The following is a 21,099-nucleotide window of genomic DNA, read 5'->3' on the forward strand; positions in this document are numbered from 1 at the left end:
TGTTGAAATTTTACTTAACCTGTGTAAAAAATTGTCGAAATTATACACAACATCATTAGGCCTATACTTGGTATTTTTTTACATAATGAAGGTCCGATTTTTCTGTGCGTACAAGCATTGCAGGCATGAACACTGGTTTGATGTCCGAAGTCGTCATCAAACAATTAGGGTTAACATGAGAGGGTCCAGTCGCAAACAAGCTGCATGCGGTTACTAAAATCTCATTTCTGCTGTTTCGTGACTGTGTTTCGTTGGGAAAATCAGCGGACGTACCCTGAGCATTAGATGCAACATATAAGATTCGTGAAAATAAACACCCACAAAGCATGATGTAGCTCCATGATCAAAGAATGTAATGTCTTGAAAATAATTAGGCCTAATGCATTATTTGGGACAGATTTTGATTTGTATTTTTTAAATGATAACATTAATGATAGTTTTCATTTTCATAAATGTTCCTTTTTCATTTTGAGCGTTAACAATGAGGGCCGGAAACAAACTAGAATCATAATGTGTGTGTATTTCACTGTTATAGCGCATAAGTCAATAGCACCGATGTGGATACTTCCATCCGGGAATCCTGGGATGAAATAAAATCTCAGATTTTGTCACAGTTAGCCTACACATATAGGTCTTGTTATCACCGGGTGTTTTTAGTTCATCAAAGTATATTCGTGTCATATTCAGAATTGAGGGCCCCATACCAAGAGCATAGTATTCAATTATGCATGACTGTGATCAAAACTGACTATAGAAGTGTCAATATCATCAGGCTCATGCACCAGAAAACTATAGTGACCAGGTTATCAAAAATGATTTTTGTTCCAGTAAACATGGTAAAGTTTCATATAATCATCGTCATTATCTTCATTGATAAATTAAGTTAAACGCCGTGCACAAACCGTATCTTCAGTAGATAGCAATTCTTCTTTTGATAAGTTCGATTGAATGATTATTGAGGGTGAAAATAAACTTGAACTTGAAAAACCGACCTTGCGATATTCTTGTCTCAGCTCATATCATCAGCAGAAGATTAATCTTCACCAATTAATAAGGGGCACCGGTAGATTTCATCAAAGAGTTCACTGATATCAATATATAATTTCCGCACTACACTTCTTTTATCAATATCCTTACTAGCAATTGACACGTACTTCATCAACACAAAATATATCAACAGTATTATAGATGATGACTTCATCAGCATTTAAGTAGCATCATAATCAGGAATACATTGATACAGCTTCATCAATATACCAATATCTAGAGTATCTAATAGCTACTTTATCAGTAAAATCAGTAGCATATTTAAATGTGCATTTGTATTTTACTTATATCAGCAGTAGATAGCTACTTCATTAATACCAATATCAGCAGTAGATAGGTACTTCATCAATACCAATATCAGCAGTAGATAGCTACTTCATCAATGCCAATATCAGCAGTAGATAGCTACTTCATCAATACCAATATCAGCAGTCGTGAGCTACTTCATCAATGCCAATATCAGCAGTAGATAGCTACTTCATCAATATCAATATCAGCAGATAGCTACTTCATCAATATCAATATCAGCAGTAGATAGCTACTTCATCAATATCAATATCAGCAGTAGATAGCTACTTCATCAATATCAATATCAGCAGTAGATAGCTACTTCATCGATATCAATATCAGCGGTAGATAGCTACTTCATCAACACAAAATACCAGAAGTAGAAAATGTTCTATGAAGGCAATTTCTATGTTCTAGTATATATTAAGCATAAAGGCACTAATCAGCTAACATCAAAATAATATAATTTACTTTATATTCACAACACAATAAAGAAGAAAATGTGCAATAATTTTGAGCCGGGGTATTTTCCAAAAGGCGAGACAAAAATGCTTCCCCCCTCCCTCTCGGCCTACCAAAATCTCTTGCCCCCCCACCCCGGGCTGCAAAAATCAACCCACCCCTCACCCATGCCAAATTTTTCGGATCCCAATAATGCAAACCCTAAATGGTCTATATTATTGCGAGCAGGAAAATTTACATATTTAATCGTGCACTGCTTTCTAAGCCTTTTTAGAGCGTTTTATTTAAAAGGCGCCCTTTGAATGTGTGCCAAAGATTGCTTGCTGCCCTTTCGGGATTGTTTCTGATGCTATTTTTATTACCGTTATCTGATTATTTACTCATCCTTACCCCTCTTTTTGTTTTGCAAATTTAGTTTGCAAGAAAACATTCATTATACAAAATAACCCAGCAAACACAAAAACGTTTTAAAAACGTTTTAAATAAGTTATATTTTGGCTTTTGGTTTAGGTAAAAACATTTTAATAACATTAAAATGTTGTATGAAAACACACTATACAACAATATTTTTTAATGTTTTCAAAAAATGTTATTGCAAACTATTTTTGCAAACATTTTGCCAAATATTGTGTCAATACTTAAATAACATTATGTTAAAATATTTGAACCCAGCAAACACAGAAATGTTCTTAAAATGTTTTTTCAAAACCTTTTAATAACATTTAAATGTCGGGTTATATAAAGGTCATGAAAACGTTTTTAAAACGTTATTGAAAATATTTTGGGCAAACATTTTTCGCAAAATATTTTTTCAACCCCAAAATAACATTCTGTTTAGAATGTTTTGTTTCAAGTTTTCAAGAATGTTTTTGGAATGTTATTAAAACGTTTTTATACCCTTTATATAACCCGACATTTAAACGTTTTGTGTAAAACATTTTTGTTTGCTGAGCAGTAGATTATCAAAAAATGTTTTTTAAGGTTATGAAAACGTTTTCTTCTCTTAATATACCCTTTATATAACCCGACATTTAAACGTTTTCTGACAACCTTTTATAACCTTTTGCGAATGATGTCGAAAACGTTTTGTGTTTGCTGGGAAGTTTGAAACCGTGATGATATTTAGGCCTCAAGTTTTAGTACTGTACTAGGCAGGTACCGTAGCATTATTTAGATTTACTATGAATTAAATTAATTTAAATGTATTTTGCCAACAAACCATCGGTGTTATTCTTATCATCTCGATATTCTTATTCTCTCCTTTTCTCTTCGAATAATTCTTAATAACATGACCAGGGATCTTCTCTTTCGTATCTTTGATTACGTCACACTGCCTTCAGGTTATTTATAACTGGAATACGTTCACATAGTTTTCTTCTCCAATTATCTCATATATACATTTGACTTATTATATTCATGTATTAGTATGTTATTGTAGAACTTCATTTATGCGGAAATGTGCTAGTATAAATGTCAGTATTTTTATTCGATGTTGCTGAAGGAAAGGCCCCCTATAGGGTCACCTTACGATTAACAGTATGTCCCCAATCAAGAATAGCACCTTAATCCATTAATGTATGTCAATATTGATGACCTATTGTAATGAGCTTTGGAAATCAACCGTTCTTGTAAGTTGTATGTTGATTTTTCCATTTGCTTATTGATTTTGTCCACTTTTAATTTTGTCGATTTTATAGAATTTATAGGACCCGAGAAGCCTCATCATTCATCTTCTCTGCTCATACAGATAAAGATTATGGATCAAGTGTATACTTGGGTATGACTGTCATATATTTGCGTTAAATGGTAGATTCAACTGTGTAGATGATGAATTTGACGTCGGTGCCCAGTTGGCACCCTTGGGCATTTTGAGATATCAAGGGTCAAAGTTTAGCTGGTCCAAAGTATTCCTCTGGTAATATTCAGAAAATATATAATTTGACTTATCTACGATTCGTCAGTCTGGAGTTATTGGTGAAAAGGTCGAAGATCAACATTTGGGCTCCACATGGGTGAAAGCAGAAAATGTCCTCAAATTTGATGAAAATGGTCTTAATTGTTTATCTTAACCAAAAGAAAAGATTGCCCAATGTTTGACAATTTGCAATTTGTTGCCAAGGAAACAAACACACCAATGTGTCACATTTTATCCCATTTCGCTCTGTTACCTAGGTTACAAAATGTCCTACATAGGCCTAATGCAAACTATTCTTTTTTAACTGTACCAATGTCCATCTGTTTAGAAGGATATCGATGTTACATTATTAAAGCAATCAAAATAACCAGGTACTTAAATGATCAACACTCTATTTGTGAACAGTTAATGTCCAAAATAATTGCGAATTAAAAAATAGTAATGCATTAATTTTCTAGAAGACAAACACTCACTTAGGTTCTGGTGGCCGTTGATGTAGGTTTGTTTACCCTGATCAATAGAGAGTATAATGGGAATATTTTAATAACAATGCAGTAACGATCAAGGGGAATTGTTTGTTCTCTGGAGACCAGAGTCAACCATTCAAGAAAAACATAGATTTATTGAACAATGAATCGATAGTGCCAGTGAATTCACCTTTTAATCATCGTTGCCGTGGGGGTATCAATATTCTAGCCAAGAGGTGGACTTATATCAGGAGTCAATTCTGTGAAACTGAGGGGATAACATTCTCAAATGTAACCGCCTTAATCGGTAGCATAGAGTAGGAGTTAATTACGGTGAAATCGTATCTTGTAATAATATTGCATTTGTAATCAACCTTGTGTTATCAATGGAGTACATTACACTGTGCACTTAATGAAGTGTTATCACATTCATTAACTCAACGACAACCGGTGTATGTGTTGTAGTTACGCTATAATGTTGGTGATAAGAACATTGGATGATATTGTGAATCACGGTGGATTTGTCTTTATTTCTTTCATTGGATGTACTAAAATGACGGACTTCTGATTTACATCAATCAATCCATTTGATATCAAACCATGATTGGCAACAAGCGTTGAATATGCAGTATTGCAATACACCGTCTGATGGATGGAATATAATATAGGTAACTGTAGTTACCAAAATGAACAGGACGTTGACATTCTCACCAATGTGTCTTTGAATTGACAAACAATTGTAAAATGTCTGCTACTGTTGCCCAAAAAGTTCCGCTGATGGTTACAAATACTATGGATGTACCATCTCTTACCGATGGTAGCCTTCCTGAAGACTGTGCAGAGACAAATGATAACAACGTACACGGAGAACAGACTATACGAAAGAAAGCTCCTATGAAAAGGGTCACTTTTGATTTGGATTTAGAAATACACACTATTCCACAACGGATCCCTATTTATGAAAAGCGTCCAGCGTCACATGTTTCTTATCCTACCAGAGGACATCATCCGCAAGCTTTCTTACCTCGACCACTTGACCTAAGAGGCAAGGATCGACACCTGTTGGGAACAACTTCTACTAGAAAAATCATAGACTTGTTTAATCTTTCAAATACAGGCCATAACTATCCATTTTCACCTAAAGTTATAGGACGATCGCCTAAAAGAACTACACACCAAAATGCTGCTACATTAACACATTATCCACCAACTAATTCATATCCACCAAGACATCCAAGAATGAGTCGAGCAGCGTTTAATTTAAAACAACTCACAAGTGCTCTGAATGAACATTTGGATGAATCTGTTTATGAGTGGGACTATACTGCGAGAGCAAGAAAGCAGATCGGTGGAAGCGTGGCAAGTATGGCATCTGTGCCACCTGCTAAAACAAAAACAAACAGGAATGATAGTGGTAATGCAATAGCTGCATTTAGTCCATCTAGAATAAAAACGTCCGCTGTTAGAAGTCCAACTAATATAGAAACTTTATCTATTGATAGGAATCCAAATACCGGACAAGGAAAACAGCTATTACAACCAGGTTATATTACTACAACTACTCCACATTTAGGCAGCAATAATCTATCGCTCGACACTAATCCTCATAATAATCAACTCGCAAATCGACGCCAACTTTCAACTTCCAGTCCTAGAACTTCGTCTAGTAAAACTGATCATAACGCCAGGACCACATCACCAACAAAAGAAGGCAGAGCGTCTTCTAGATGTTCTACCATTGATACATATGTCATTGCAGAAGTACCAGATAGTCAGAAGACTGGAAGCGCGTCACCAAGAGCAGGTAGTGCCTTGGGGTATCGCAGAAAACTAGTGGCTAGTCCGAGCAAAAAATCATTGCCATCACACGTGGCTTGGGGATCCTCATCTGGAGTCATTGATTCGTCTCTTGTAGCAGGTGGATCTTCTGTTGCTGCGACTCGTTTAGGAGCGTTGCTACAGCAGCAACCTGCACCTGGACAACCACAATGGGAAATTTTAGCAAGACCTGCCACACTTTCAACGTCGCAGGCGCAATATTAAGCAAATATGGATTCAAGTAAAAATAAGGCGATACATGTCAAATCTGTTTGAAGATGGTGCCATTTTGATTCTGACTATCTAAAAAAGAATAACCGACTTTGTTATCACATCATAAAAAGAAGTTAGAAAACTTGCAGTAAGTTGCAGCATGTTTGTGGCATTATCTTGGGAAAAAGCTTGGTTTTTAAACACGTTTTTACGGACGTTTTTAGATGTTGAAGATAATCTTTCTTTTAAAAGACAGTGATATAAATGATGCAATGAGTCCCATTGCTAAAATGTTGCAAGTTAAGGTTACAAATTAATGAGAATATTAGAATACGAAATGGCAAAGTAAAGTAACTTTAATTCAAACCATCAATGAATAATAATTTTGCTTGGATACTTATTGCAAAATGCAACTTAAAATTAATGATATACTTCGGCAAATTTGTTTCCAGAAAAAGAAATATTTCTCTTTTAATTTTTCGATCAAGAAAATTGGTTTCAGTCTGAAAAAAAGTAAATGTTCAAAACTGGTTTATGAATTGATAAACCATGTTCACGATTCGATAGACCAAGTTCTTGGAAAGTCTGGTTTTCCTTTTTGAAAAACAATTTTCGATCAACGCCTTAAAATAACTTGATTCTAAAACATGGTTCGCGATACATGATTTGTTTTCTTTTATGATCCGTACCTGCTTTCAAACTGATAGTTTTTACGGTTAGAAAGCCAAATTGTTGGATTTGTTTTGTTAAGAAACCAAATTTTCAAAAAGCTTGGTTTTAAAATTCGACGAACAAATTTAACAACGAATCCTTTATTGTGGAAGCTGTTTGTTTCAATCGAATTAAAACAAATATAACACGGAGTTGTCTTCTTTATTGTCAAGAATTTCAATTGTATGATTTTGCATTACAATTACAGATGGAAACTGTATAGTTATAGGCAACGACAAACTGTGTAAGCTGATGATCATTTACGTATTTGAGAATATTGTCTGTTCAAAATAATTACACAAAAGGCGTCATTTTTGTTTTACTTTGGCAACATTCATACAAGATCTAAGTTCTCGAATGTAAAATCACGCGTGCTGGTATAAACTATGGATGGCTGATAGAAAGACGTCCAAGATAATACGCCTAACCTTTGACGTTCAAGATGCAATCTTACACGTCCAAGATACAATCTTTGTCAAATTTTTTATCTTAGACGCCCAATTCAAGGTTAGGCGTATTATCTTAGGCATCTTTTGAAGCTATCCGCCATTTATATGTAACAAAACAATATACAACATGACTAACCCGGAATTTGTTCCTATGTATGTCGTTCATAGTTCAAGCAGGTCGTCGGGGGCTGAGACTATATCTGTATACTAGTCTCCGGGCGGGAGGAGGGGGGTATTCAAGTTTGATTTGGGTAGGGATGTGCTGCTGCGAATTTGAAAGTGGACCCATCCATATACAACTTCTCCAAGACATTTGGACACAACGCTACGCCAAAAGTCACAATTTTCGGCCAGGTTTAATGCAAATTGCCAACTTTTTTTTCACAACTTTTCCCAAATTTTGGCAAATTGAGAAAATGGGCTACCCCCATGAAGGTATAATGGCCTATTCCATTTGAATCTATCTCAGAGGGTGTATGAAATTCAAATGGAGCTGTCTAATGTGTTCATTCCATTTGAAATTCATACTCCCCCTATGGGAGATATTTACAAAATCGTCCACATGGCATTGTGCATGGGTAGTGTGAATTTTAAACGGAATAGCCCAATGACAAGCTTGTTCAATGGTACCCGGTAGTGTTTATATCTGTATATTCAGATAACGTATTTAGAATTTCCTGGTAGAATTTCCATTGTCAGATATCGCTCCTTTCATGGATGTTTTGCCAAAAAAGGGGGATATAATATTAGAAGATCTGGTTTTCGACCAAAAACGTATAGGTGTAAATGATTTATTTTACATTATGTCAATGGTTTTCACCACTATAAATCCGTGGTTGGCACTTTTTGACTATAGGCCTACATTTCTATATTTTCAGCAAAATAAGTATACACAAAAACAAACTACCTCTTTTGTACTCAAGCTTCCTGTGGATAATACAATATGTTAAAATATTATGTTTTGCATCTACAATGAATTATGATGAAGTATTAAATGAGAATATTTAATAAACACTGGCTACTTGTCTTACCTTTCGTATTAATTTACCATTATCATATCGATTTAAGCTTACAATCTACACAAATTGCTGTCATGTTATTTGGCTGCCATTTGATTTCATTATGTATATAAAGATAGTAGATTGAGGAATAACATACTCCACCCTCATGTGAGTAAAATACATTTTTGTCCACAAAAGACTTCAAAATTCTAGGGTTTTTTGGGAAAATGTATATCTTCAATGATTTTTCTAAGGATATATGGATTTGCTGTGAGTAACTTCTGCCTGGGCGGAACCCGGCCTGCTCCTATATTATTGGATCTGTTGGTTCTCTAATTCTCATCAACATTATCTCGTTGTATAGTTGACCATGATGTTAAGGTTTCCTTGCTTTGTAATGGATGACATGGGTGATTCACTGCTCAGGAGGAGTAAGTGTCGTGAATATTTTGTGTATGATATCGACATTAAAGCCATAATGTGTGATTTACTTCACAGCGACGCCCTCAATTTTACTCGGATTTCTACTTTTTGCATAATGCCCAGTGGTATACTAACATACCACGTAAAAGACTAAGCCTGAAGTGCTTTACTAATAGTAAAATTTAACTTTTTGTATTAAAACCGGGTCGACCCGGTTTTATTCAGAGTTCAACGAGCGAGTGCTTGCTAACATGTACCGTGGAAGTCAGCTTGTATGTTCACACGTCCAGCGCGATGCTCCGTGCAGTTACGTAATACGATCGGCGAGCGTAGTACACGCATTGTTAGGCGTTGGAATGAAATCGCAATTTTCTTCGTTAAACCTCATTTGTTTGGCTCGAAATTAAAAGGGGATAATGTGATCAGTGAAAACAAACATTTAAATAAGAATCTATTCTTTATGCAAATCACACATTATTGCTTTAATATGCAGAAATTGTCTGTATTAGAAAAAAGGGCTACCTGGAAGCATTTTAAAACTGCTATATGAAAATGACACTTGGTTATTGAACACCAGGGAAACTAATTTGAAATAGCAAGTGACAAAAAGTGGTTGGGTGTTTTTAATTTTAACTTTTAGCTCTGAGACAGAACATTTCATACAGAATTTTAGAAAGATAATTTCATACAGAATGTCCCCAAGCAGATCTTCTACATGTTCTGAAAGACCATCAGACATACGTAACAGTACATTGGATATCGTTATACAGAGTGTATCAAAATAAAGTAAAAAAAATTTTAAAAAAAGTATGAGGTAATTTGGTCATAATCGTATAGCGGATAGCTGAATCAACATCTTGTTTTCCCATAACTGTAAAATCACTGGCGTGTGACCATTAATAATGATTCGGTGGCTATTTACGATGAGCCGGGTACAAAATATGCAGTTGCGCAAAGTCGATTAAAATACAAAGCAACATGAAAATCACTTATTTGACCACTTTCTTTACAGTCTTTCAGGTGGCCACCCGGGCCGGGCATGGCCACTATTCCACTGTATGCATATTTCAGCTCTCCTCAACATTGTATTCACACCACATTTTATGAGAGGTCTGCCTGAGGATGTCAACTGTGCAATTATGCGTCTCTGAATGCCATCAAGGTCTACAGGAGGATTGTGAAAACCTCTGATTTCAGATAGCCCCCATAAGAAAAAATCCAGAGGTGTATTAAAGATCATGGCGGTCTGAGGGCGCATTACACTTAGTGCTTCCACAGATTCTCAACACATTTTGTGTTGAGAATCTGTGGTGCTTCAAAGCAATCACACGATTGCCAAACAATTCTGCAAGGCGTTCTGTCAATTACGGTAAAAGAGTGGTTAAACATGTGATTTTTGTGTTCCCCAACTGCATTTTTACACGGCTCACAAAAATAGCCACTGTGTATTATTAATGGCTGTGTATTATTAATGGTCACACGCCAGTGATTTTACAGTTATGGGAGGATAAGATGTTGATTCAGCTAGTAAAGCATTCAGCCGAACCAAAAATCTCGTATATATAACTTATTGAATGACCCTCGTTTTCTAATAGTTTCATGTGAAGCTATGTGATACGAATTTCCTTAATATTTCGATATTGATTTTGGGTAAAAATGGACAAATATATTTTCAGAAACGACAGTTATATTAATGTAACATGAAAGAGCAGTATATGGTTAATTTGAGCACTATTTGAAGCTTTGTTATTAATTTGTTGCACGACACATTAGTAGTGGATTGCTTTTCCAATCACGTAGCCTTGCGATTCGGGCATATATCGACTTTCCTTCAGTCTGCTGACTTCTTGATTCTATTTTTCTAGCTGTGACCTTCAAAAACAATGTTTGTTGGATGTAAACATGAATCCACAACATAAAATTAGTGACGTTGTATCACAATATCGTTGAACAATGCAAAAGCTTGCACTAGATATATTTGCAGAACCCCATTGGAATCCAGTGTTTAATTTGCGTTTATTGAACATGATGAATGACGTCTTCAGCGAACACCTGATTTGCTGAAATATAAATCCAGTTGCTTTTTAAAAATCAAATTGATCGGTCTTTAAAGAGATGTGCGACCAGATTGTAGTCCGATTGTAACATGTTTCTACCTTGAGGCCCATCACCCAAACATTCTTATTCCATATCTTGAGTTCAATCCAGCGATTTGGACATGGTCAGAAGCAAAAAATCCTAGTGCCAGTTTTGTACATATACATATTCCTGGCCTAAATAATTTACCGAGATTGTGATAAAATATGAGCTTTCACCTCGTATCGAAATCTGTATTTTGATGAGGTATTCTGGTTATCCGGCCACTTTCCGGGATACATTCGGATTTTAATGGCCTAGTTAGTGATTTGCTCATCCGGAGGATCGTAAAAATCATCAAAATTCAGATTTTGGCGCTTGCACCTTTGTTAAGCCAAAAAAGACAAAAATAATAAGACCTACCGGTATTTAATTAATGAATCTGTAATTAGCTACATGCTTTTCATTGGGGCCTCGTTTGGTGTTTTTTTGGTAAATTTTCATTTCAAAAATATAATGACAATTTTAATGACTTATCCTTCACCTTTAGGCAATTTATACACCATTTTTTTTGCACTTTCGCTGCGATCAATGAATAAGTCATAATTATATTTAGTTGTCTAATGTATCAGCAAGGCCAAGGGGTGTGGATGCATAGTGCGTGGAGGCATTTCCCTCATACCCCATTATTTCTACGGTTTGGTTCAGTTTAATGTATTCATGTGATATGAGGAATAATATCTATCCTACAATTGGTGTAGCTGGGTTTGTTGTGATTTACCCGTTGCTATAATATAACTGCTATTCAAAATACGATTTCACTATTTTAATTTATTACGTAATACAAAACATGATCCGAGTCTTATTACATTTATATCCTATTGATATAAATATATATATAACTAATTCAATCTATATTTAAGCACATACCGTTTAATATTAAATGCATAGTCATCCATTTTATTTCATGGAATGTATATACATCAATATTGTTCATCTTTTGAAGCTTTTTGAATTATTAATGCGTAGTGTGTTATTGATTCGGGACACTCTGCACTGCTCAGAAAGACGCATAAGAAAATGGGCAAATTACTAGTATCTGGTAGATGGCGGACAGCCGGGATATATCGTGTGACGCACTATGTACGCGCACATTTTTTCACACTAATTAACTCTGTTATCTTCATTACTTCCTTACTTTTACTCATTCTGATTTATTTGCCATATGGTTAAGAGGTGGATCCTTTTTGAGAACCCTCAACACTGCATGAGGTTTCTAAACACAAAAGGTTTTTTTTTAAACTTTGTTTTGTTTCTTTCCAAGAAATCTCCCAAGTAATACACATCTGCACAACTTTTTTAGTGCAAAAGTAGCCTAACGTTTATTTTCTGGTGCAAGGCACATCCATACATACATACGATTGATTCAAGATCAAATACAAAGTATAAAAATTCACGTTAACACATATTTATAATATATATTGATATAAATATTTATAAAGCGTAAAACTTTCATAGATATCCTACACATGAATTTGAACAAGTCCGTTAACGTCTAAATGTCATTTTGTTAATTGATTGAAGATAAACTGGACAACCATTCACTGCATTAACAATACGCGGACCCCAAGGTCAACGTGCTCTGTGTTCTTTAGCACTCCGTTCCTTTTGTCACAAGATTTTTTCCCTGAAGCAACAAGTTCTGTGTTAGGTTATATAGCTTTATATTTAGGCTCAAATATGATACAATCAAGTCTCTCACTGCTTTCATAAACTGATCAAGTTTCCGAAGACCCATGGTTCGTTCCAAATCAGCTAGCCCAATCAACGTTCGTTCCAAATCAGTTAGTGCCATAATGATCAAATCATTTTAAAAAAAAATCTTTCATGCCCAGAAGGGCTTTTATTTTCCTGTGCTCAAAGATCCAAATCAGTTTTCCTCTTCCAATTTTGAAGTTCAGTATAGTATCGCGCGCATTTTTTGTTGCTCCTACAAGAATTCACACCTCACAAAGTTACCAAAAATGTGCGAAGAAAAAGCCATTGACCAGATACGCTGATGATTGTATAAAAAACAACCAAATGGTACGCGAGGCCGATGGGCTGCCAAATAACTGATATGTGTAAGCCATTTTTGCCAACGCAATTTTAAAGTTTTGTCGGCATAGACACAGTAGTGTTTATGTACATGAAAGTACCGGTTGCTAATAAGGAATTTAATGATACATACACATTATTGCCATTAGCCATGATGTGGATGAAAGTTGTCGAATGGTTTGTTTTTGTTTTTTGAGCTGCCACGGTTGCAAGAATTGTTACATCACGATTCATTTGGAGCACCAGTTCAGAAACTTCTTCCCAATGATCTGACTAGAAAATTTCGCGGCAAGTGAAATTTAAACATAATTGTTCGACTTTTCTACCCCACCTCCATATTTAACACAATAACACACTTAACATCGTTAACAACTTATTATATGGATGGATGTACTAATACTATATACGATCAAAATATTTGTGACGATACAATTCTGGGGACCATTCGAGTCACTTTCTTATCAAGATTCCATCTGAATCACATCCTGACTTTGTTAATGCATCTTAAACAAGTTGTATCGTCGAATAACCGATTCATTGAATAACCGATTCAATCGATGAGTTACGTGTATATCTTAAACAATGTTAATTATACGTCGGGTACAATACATCTAGTTATTTCACGTTATTTCCATTTCAAAGTATTCTCGAATCTCCAAAACTAAATATTTCAGCCTCGGGTAGTCACTTACATAATCAAATACAATACTAGCACTGACTAGTATTGTAGAGTGGCAATTTATTGGCAAATGAGCTCCGTTTGTAGGAGTAATATCAAAATCATTTAGAGCCTTGTATTTTCTCCATCATCATCATCTTCTATTATCTCATCACCAGTTCCCCGGGCACCAGTTATTCCCGTTTTCTCTTTCATTTCCGTCTCATCTTCTATATCTTTACCAGACGACGATGATGATGACGACCCCGCCCTAATAGCCGAATCGTGACCATTACCCGCTGGCTCCGTTGGAGGGGTGTCACCATCCAATGACAATCTTCCCTTCTCCCCATACCCCGCGGCAGTGATGTTCACATCAGATACGTCTAATGCACGATTGTCATACTGTGCATTTTCCAGACCTTTAGGCATCTCAATCTTAGCTTCGCGTTCACCGCAATTGCAGCCAAGGAAAGAGCCACAGCACCAAAGTCCACATCCATGTCGAACTGCTAAACGTCCGTAATGTTGACGTCGGCGTAGCTCACGTTTCACGACAGCAATTTGTTTGTCAATCTGCAGGAATGTAAAACAATTGAACGTGTTGAAGGGCCAATATCAGCAAATTAGGTCAGTTGATTAATGGTTTTAATGACGACATAATATAATAGAATTAGTTAAATCGTAACCCTTAATTCGGATTCCTATAATGTCAAAGGTAAATTAGGCAGAGCAAAGTTTTAAGCAATTTGCCACAGCCATGTGGGTGGGAAAATAGGTTATATAGATTTTACGCATAGATCATTCAATAGCCATTATATGGCACATACATTTTATAGTGGCTGGGCGTATATATAAGATTACTGAAGAGGTTCATCAGGTCTGTTGATGAAATAGCTAATGAAAGTTCTTTGCCAAGACTTACGTTTTTCTGCTGACAGTTTCTCCAGAAACCTTCTGGCTTTCTCAAAGCGATTGACGTGGTTATTGATCCATCTACTTGGAGCGGGAATCCCGGCCGGATGTTATTGTTTTACCGGGAGTACTGCTGTCTCCAACGTTGGTCTTGAACAGAGGATCAAAGAATGATAGACTGGGACAGCTCATCAATCCTTGATAGGGAAGAAAACCGCAGGGCAAGATGGGTCAAGGAATCAGCATGGATTCGCAAGAGAGGAGATAACACCATGAACAGAGACTAGGCTTTCTAAGCCACTGTGATCCTCTGCTCGAGACCAACGTTGGAGCCCGGCGTTGGAGACAGGAGTGCTTCCGGAAATACAATAACATCCGGCCGGGGTTCCCGCTTCAAGCAGATGGATCAATATTAAACAACATCAATCGCTTTGAAAAAGCCAGAAGGTTTCTGGAGAAACTATCAGCAGAAAAACGTAAGTTTTTCCTTTGGTCTTGGCAAAGAACTTTCATTAGGTATACAGGGTGTAACAATAAAATTTGTACAATTTTGAAAATAGAATGACACACAAGTATGCCGCTTAATTTTTGGTTTTATATTTATATATCTATCAAGATAATTTCTTTAGCCACCAGATAAGCTTTGCTCCAATAAATTCGATGGTATACAAGTGAAGATATGGCCAATTATGTAACCTAGTCTTAAAACCGCCTGGGCCACTTTTGTCTAAGTGTTACAAAAGATACTGAATAGAGTTGAACCATGGACTAGTTGGACAGTGCTCTTAGGTAGTTTTAAACAATAAGGTATTCGAAGTGGTAGAAATGATTACATAATCCTTGAGTTTTTGAACGTAACAAAACATAAGCACTGACATGGCAATCCCATTTACTAGGAATCATGGCTGCAGCTAGCAACTTCAACCCCAAGTCACGTTGGAAGAGCGTATTTTTATGGTTGTGACTTTCGGTAGCACATGGAGTCAAGCAGAAAAAATAAGATTGTTAATAGCTCATTTTCCAAACTCACATCTTCCATCAAGGCATACAATTACATAATAACTGTGAGAAGTATGTAGAATTTGTTAACAGAAATGCTGGAAAGAGTGGTCGCCCCAGAACAGCTAGAAAGCCCAGCTGAACTTAATTTCAACATTTTATTGTTTTGTACTTATGGATGAAAAAACTGTTCTTAGTTGTATCAGTGATATCTCAGGAATATGAAAAATTAATGATCTTTATTTTAATTTGAAAGAAACTTCATGACTTAATTTATAGAATTTAAAGAAATATCATATTATTAGTTCATGTTAATTATAATATGAAGAAACACCACTTATTATTCTTTTGTGTCAGCTCTTTAATGCACGCGGTTCAAACTTGATATGCGCAAACATGGCAAAAGTGGCCCAACACGTTTTCTGGACAATTTAATTAATCGGACATAACTTTTGAACCCAAGCTAGTAAAGAAACCAACTAAACGTCTTCTTTTAGCCAAGATATTACTGATTAAAGTGCATGTAACATTTGTGCCATAACTCTTTTAGTTTTTTCCTGAGAAGCCAAAATCCAATTGTACAAATTTTATTGTTACACCCTGTATAAGATATCATCACGAAATATATAGTTTATTTAAGAATATTAGTCGTGCACCGCCCAAGTACAGGTAAATTCACAAGTTAGATTGGGCTATAGGCATGCTATAATAGCAGATACTTTAACTATTTATTTACACTGCCGTATCTATTCTATTACTTTATCAGCCTTTTATTACCTCGTCTATTTTATGCCTAAGCTTGGTTTCTTCATCAACTTCCTCTTCATAAATCTCATCATCTGTTCTAGTCTGAGAGTTTCTTCGCTGACTTAAGCTTCCACGTACGCTTAAAAACTAGAATGAAAATGGTAATAAAATAAATATAGGTGGTGACTGTGGTGACTGTGGTGACTGTGCTCTTTTGTGTTTTTAGTGCCCCGGCAGACCTCAATTGATTGCCAGATTAATAAGATAAATACCTTCTTTTACGGTTTTATTGTTATTCCTTTCACTTTTATATTCAAACCTTATTTAGGCCTACATTTACCCTATCTCCCCTAACATTGATACCGTCCTCTTCTATTCCTTCTTTCCTCATTCGTTTCAATTTCACTTATATCCCGTCGTTTGCATTTACCCATGCGATCATGAGCTCAGCCCAGACAGACGGAATTACCTATTCTTATAACACTCCTTTGCCGCCTTCCATCCTCTGATTCCTCTCCTTTTTCCTTCATAACCTGATAACTGTTGTTGTTTATCTTTCACTTCGAAAACTATGAAAATTACGAACATGATAGCGTATTAAACGCGTATCATTGGCCTTTTTTTCCCTCGTTTTCCTTACTTTATTCTTTTTTCATACAATTCGACCTTCTTTACCTTTGGTACAAAGACTATAAGAATAGTCAGCGTTACTGCAACCCAAGCCAGCGCAGCCACTACGACATAAGAGACCCTTGGATCATTGGCCAATATAAATGATAACGGTGCGCTGACGATAGTCAGGGTAACTACGCAATAGACAGCAATGCCTGTCCAGAAAGTGTCGTTAAGAGTCAATATTTTCAATTCTCGAGTTTCATAGGACAGAAAAGCACCTGTGAAGTAAGCAGAAAATTTCGTCAAGACACGGGTTTTTTTTGGTTCAGAATTTGCATGTAGGGTATCTCAGCAAAAATGTTTGGGTATAATATGAAAGTGATCGCGAAAGTGATTCGCAGCTAGGGCTGTAGCAGTGTTGAAAAATTCTGGATATCAGTATTATTTTCCATTAATTTTGGGTATGAAATACCGCGTGAAATGATTTAAGAATATTTGTTTATTATCAAACAATGATCAGTTCAGTTCAGTTTTATTTGATTGACTGTAGGATTGGCGTTACTTTTTGAATTAATGAGTTACACTGTAAAATATTACACTGGGGACAGTAAATACCATTTAATATGGTTTTAGATATATTTTGTACCCAGCGAAAAATATCAAATATATCATGGAACAGCTCAAGTTGTTAGTGTTTTGTGTAAATATAGTCTCTCGGAGCATCTGTTTAGTCTTCTTTATCAGTCGTTTATTTTAAAACTTGCTGGTCACGGCTATCACGTGACTCTAATGGGATGTATAGTAAGGGGATATGATATACAAACCTAGCAGCAATGATAACCCATGGAATACACATAAACCAACGATGAAGAAGACCGAGTTGCCTTTGCTACAATATTCCACTTCTCTGGTAATTAGTGTGTTGCTATATTCATCAAACTATATGAGAACATCAACAGGTATTATGGTTATATTGAGACGAAATACAATGGTAAATAATCATGAGAACAGTGAATTCAACGAAAAGCTGACTTTAAAAGTAAGACAATTAATTAGATTTTTATTTTCACGTTTGAAAATGAGACAATAATATAGAGGTTATCCGTGTTCTATAAGCTGCATATCCTACCAGCGACTGCTGTACCATGTTTAGGACTTTCAAAAGAAGTACCTGCATGTGCATGTGCAACCATGACTGTTTCAAAATAACCCGCCGAGGTCGTGCATTAAATTGGTTTGAATGAGGAATACTACGGGAACCAGCACCTTTTGTTAGAAGTCACGCATGAGTAAAGTGGATAACCTCTATTAACTATTTATTTTTAAGTTTTTATATAGGAATTCGTAGTAATTGTTTTTGAAGTGTTTGAAAATTTCAGTAAACATCTATGTTTTTTTAATCCAAGGACAGTAGATCTAGACAACTGATATTCTTTAAGTCCATGGATTAAACTTCAATTTATAGCTTACCGTGGTTGCTACTTTTTGTACAGAATATTCCATTGGGAAAGCTGTTGTCCACACGATTAATACAACTATATCCACCAAAAGAAAGAATGCTATAGTTAATGCCATATATCCACCATGTGGTCCCTGAAAAGAAATATTTATGTTATTTAGAGTATGTCCATTAATATACCGTAAAACCTTGTCTACAAGCATATGCCTCTAAACGGGGTTTTTTTGAATGCAAGAGACGAGAGGCAGAAACTCTCCACAAAAACATTATTTGGAGTTTGAACAACTATATTACTGATAGGCGACTGTACAAACACGTATTATTGTAATACCAATCTATTGTAATGTGTTTGTGGAGGGTATTTGCCTTTCGTCTCTTTCGTCTAAAAATACCTCGTTTAGAGGCATATATGCTTGTAGACGGAATTCTACGGTATACAACATGAATGTGCCACAACAGGTGTTAAGAGGAACTATCTGTTATTTTTGAGAATATAATTGCCACGGTCAAAAATAGATTTTCTTTATACTTTCATATTTGATGGACCTTGACCTCAAACTAACACACATGGGATAAATTTCGGAAAAATATCCCCGTTGCCATGGTAACAGGCAAATTTCAATTTTAGGCCTATTTTCACAATTTTTGCATTTTTCAGCAGTCAAATTGTCAAGTTTTGAAGCCAGTGTTACTAATATACACAATATAAATATGATTTTTTCTTTATAAGGTATGAATAGGTCAAACCTTAGATGCCGCAATGAAAGTATAAAAATAATCACCAGATGTCAGGGTGGGTTATACCATTTATTTGAAATAGGGGTGTTTTTTCAATTTTTTCAAAGTATGAAAATATACCAACTTTGTATAGCTCATAAACCATATGGTAGTGTTCCGATTTCAACATCGACCACAGCATGTTGAGATGATACATTGGTCTTATGAAAAAGTTACATTTGAGCTTGGGGAAAACACATCTGTATATACAGTGTTGCCAGACATTTTCCTATTTTTCGAAATTCAACACAAATCTCACCTTAAGTTATATGATGTGAAAATGAAACATCCTTTCAAGGAACATTTATTAGCAAGAGAGTTTTTATTCATATCAAATATGATCAGTTATAATGGTCAGTGTTGTTCTAAACCACATGTGTGTTGCCATAATTGGGGTTTTATTGTGATTTGTGGATATTTTCAACTTTTTAAAAGTCATAAAAATACCAAATTGCATTTCTATAATAAAGAAAGAAACATCGACCTCGTCATGTTGAGATGATACATTGGCCTTATGAAAAAGTTATTTTGATCTGGGGGGATAAAACATCAGTTTATACAGTGTTGCCAGATATTTTCCTATTTTTTCAAAATTCAACACAAGTCTCGCCCTAAGTTAAAAGATATGAAAATGAAACTTCACCTTCATACGGAACATATCTTTTTAGAAAGAAAGTTAATTTCATAATCAATTTGATCATCTGGGATGGTCAGTGTTATTTCTAAGCCATATGGGTGTTGCCATAGCTGGCGTTGAATATGACAATTTAGATATTTCCAGCTTTTTACAAGTCTTAAAAATAGTACACATCCTTAAAATTATTGTGGAATGAACGCAATATTAAGGTTAAAAATTACCCTAAGAACACTTAGTATGTGAATTTAAATTTTAAATTTGAGTTGGGAAAATATTTCCTTCTATACAGTATTGCCAGTTATTATCACATATATTCAAAATTCAACGTATGTCTCACTTTAGGATTTATATTGTTTAAATCGCTGCCATGAATAAACCACATGGATGATGCCACTATAAATGGAGTTAATAGTGAAATGTGGATACATTTTCAATTTTAAAATGACACCTTATTAAAGTTACAGCTATAGTATTCCAATTTTTCACAAAAACACCCAAAAAGCACACAAATTTGTCCTAATTTGGCGCTTTTATGGGCACTTTTGCCTTAATGCACCCAATTTGGTGCATTGTCTCCACTGCAAACCCACCAATCGACATACCAAAATTGCTAAGGTACCCCCAAAACCGTGGCACATCCCTGTATACCTTTAACCAGGGAGAACCCCCTCCGGGGTCATGTCATAGGTATACTGTGCCCAGTAGTCCTCTTTATTCAGACAACTTTTATCAACATTTGGTGATTTTTTATTTTGCTTTAACCTTGCAAGTATCTGCAAAAGTGTTAATATAAATCTCCTTCAGTCTTGAAAGCTTAATTTTAGTTGCTTCCTTTTTACAAGCTCATACAAATTCATGTCATCAATGAGCAGGGGATGCTTGAATGACAGAGAATTAGCAACAATATCATGCAACATTTCAATGGTCATTTCTTCTTCATACTTTCGACTCTCCTGCGAGCTCCTCTAGGGAAAGGTAACTGGACATTAATTTGTCTGGTTGTGAAAAGGCTCTGTGCGTTATTGTCTTTGACTATTCTCATATCTTTCGAGACATTTGCTGGATCTATATAGTTTTTTGTCCATTTCTTCCCCATATCTTTTTTGCAAGTATAGTTGGGATGTGTGCTTTAATAATATGGGGTAGGCGTAATTTAAACATTATCTTACTCTTATATGCATCTTTTTGCAATGTAACAATCTTATGTTATTTTAATTTATTTTAGCCTAGCTGGTATGTGTATATTGGTAAAAACATTTATGGCTTTATGTATATTTTAAAGTATACATGTTTGATGTTTTCTGTGTTGTAATTTAAGGGGTTGG

General features: G+C 35.4%; 1 protein-coding gene across 1 annotated transcript in view; it reads right to left on the reverse strand.

Annotated features, from left to right (window-relative positions):
- Positions 1 to 12,242: 12,242 nt before the first annotated feature.
- LOC140166138 (gamma-aminobutyric acid type B receptor subunit 1-like) overlaps positions 12,243 to 21,099 on the reverse strand; it is a 49,382-nt gene continuing 40,525 nt past the window's right edge. Inside the window, exons 15-19 of the mRNA XM_072189523.1 lie at positions 18,372 to 18,494; positions 17,726 to 17,840; positions 16,962 to 17,179; positions 16,317 to 16,433; positions 12,243 to 14,201 (exon numbers count right to left, since the gene is read on the reverse strand). Of these exons, the coding sequence (XP_072045624.1) occupies positions 13,752 to 14,201; positions 16,317 to 16,433; positions 16,962 to 17,179; positions 17,726 to 17,840; positions 18,372 to 18,494 (1,023 nt within the window). The 3' untranslated portion in view covers positions 12,243 to 13,751. The remainder of the gene's footprint in view (positions 14,202 to 16,316; positions 16,434 to 16,961; positions 17,180 to 17,725; positions 17,841 to 18,371; positions 18,495 to 21,099) is intronic.

The sequence above is a fragment of the Amphiura filiformis genome, chromosome 12, assembly GCF_039555335.1.
Source record: "Amphiura filiformis chromosome 12, Afil_fr2py, whole genome shotgun sequence".
Classification (NCBI taxonomy): domain Eukaryota; kingdom Metazoa; phylum Echinodermata; class Ophiuroidea; order Amphilepidida; family Amphiuridae; genus Amphiura; species Amphiura filiformis.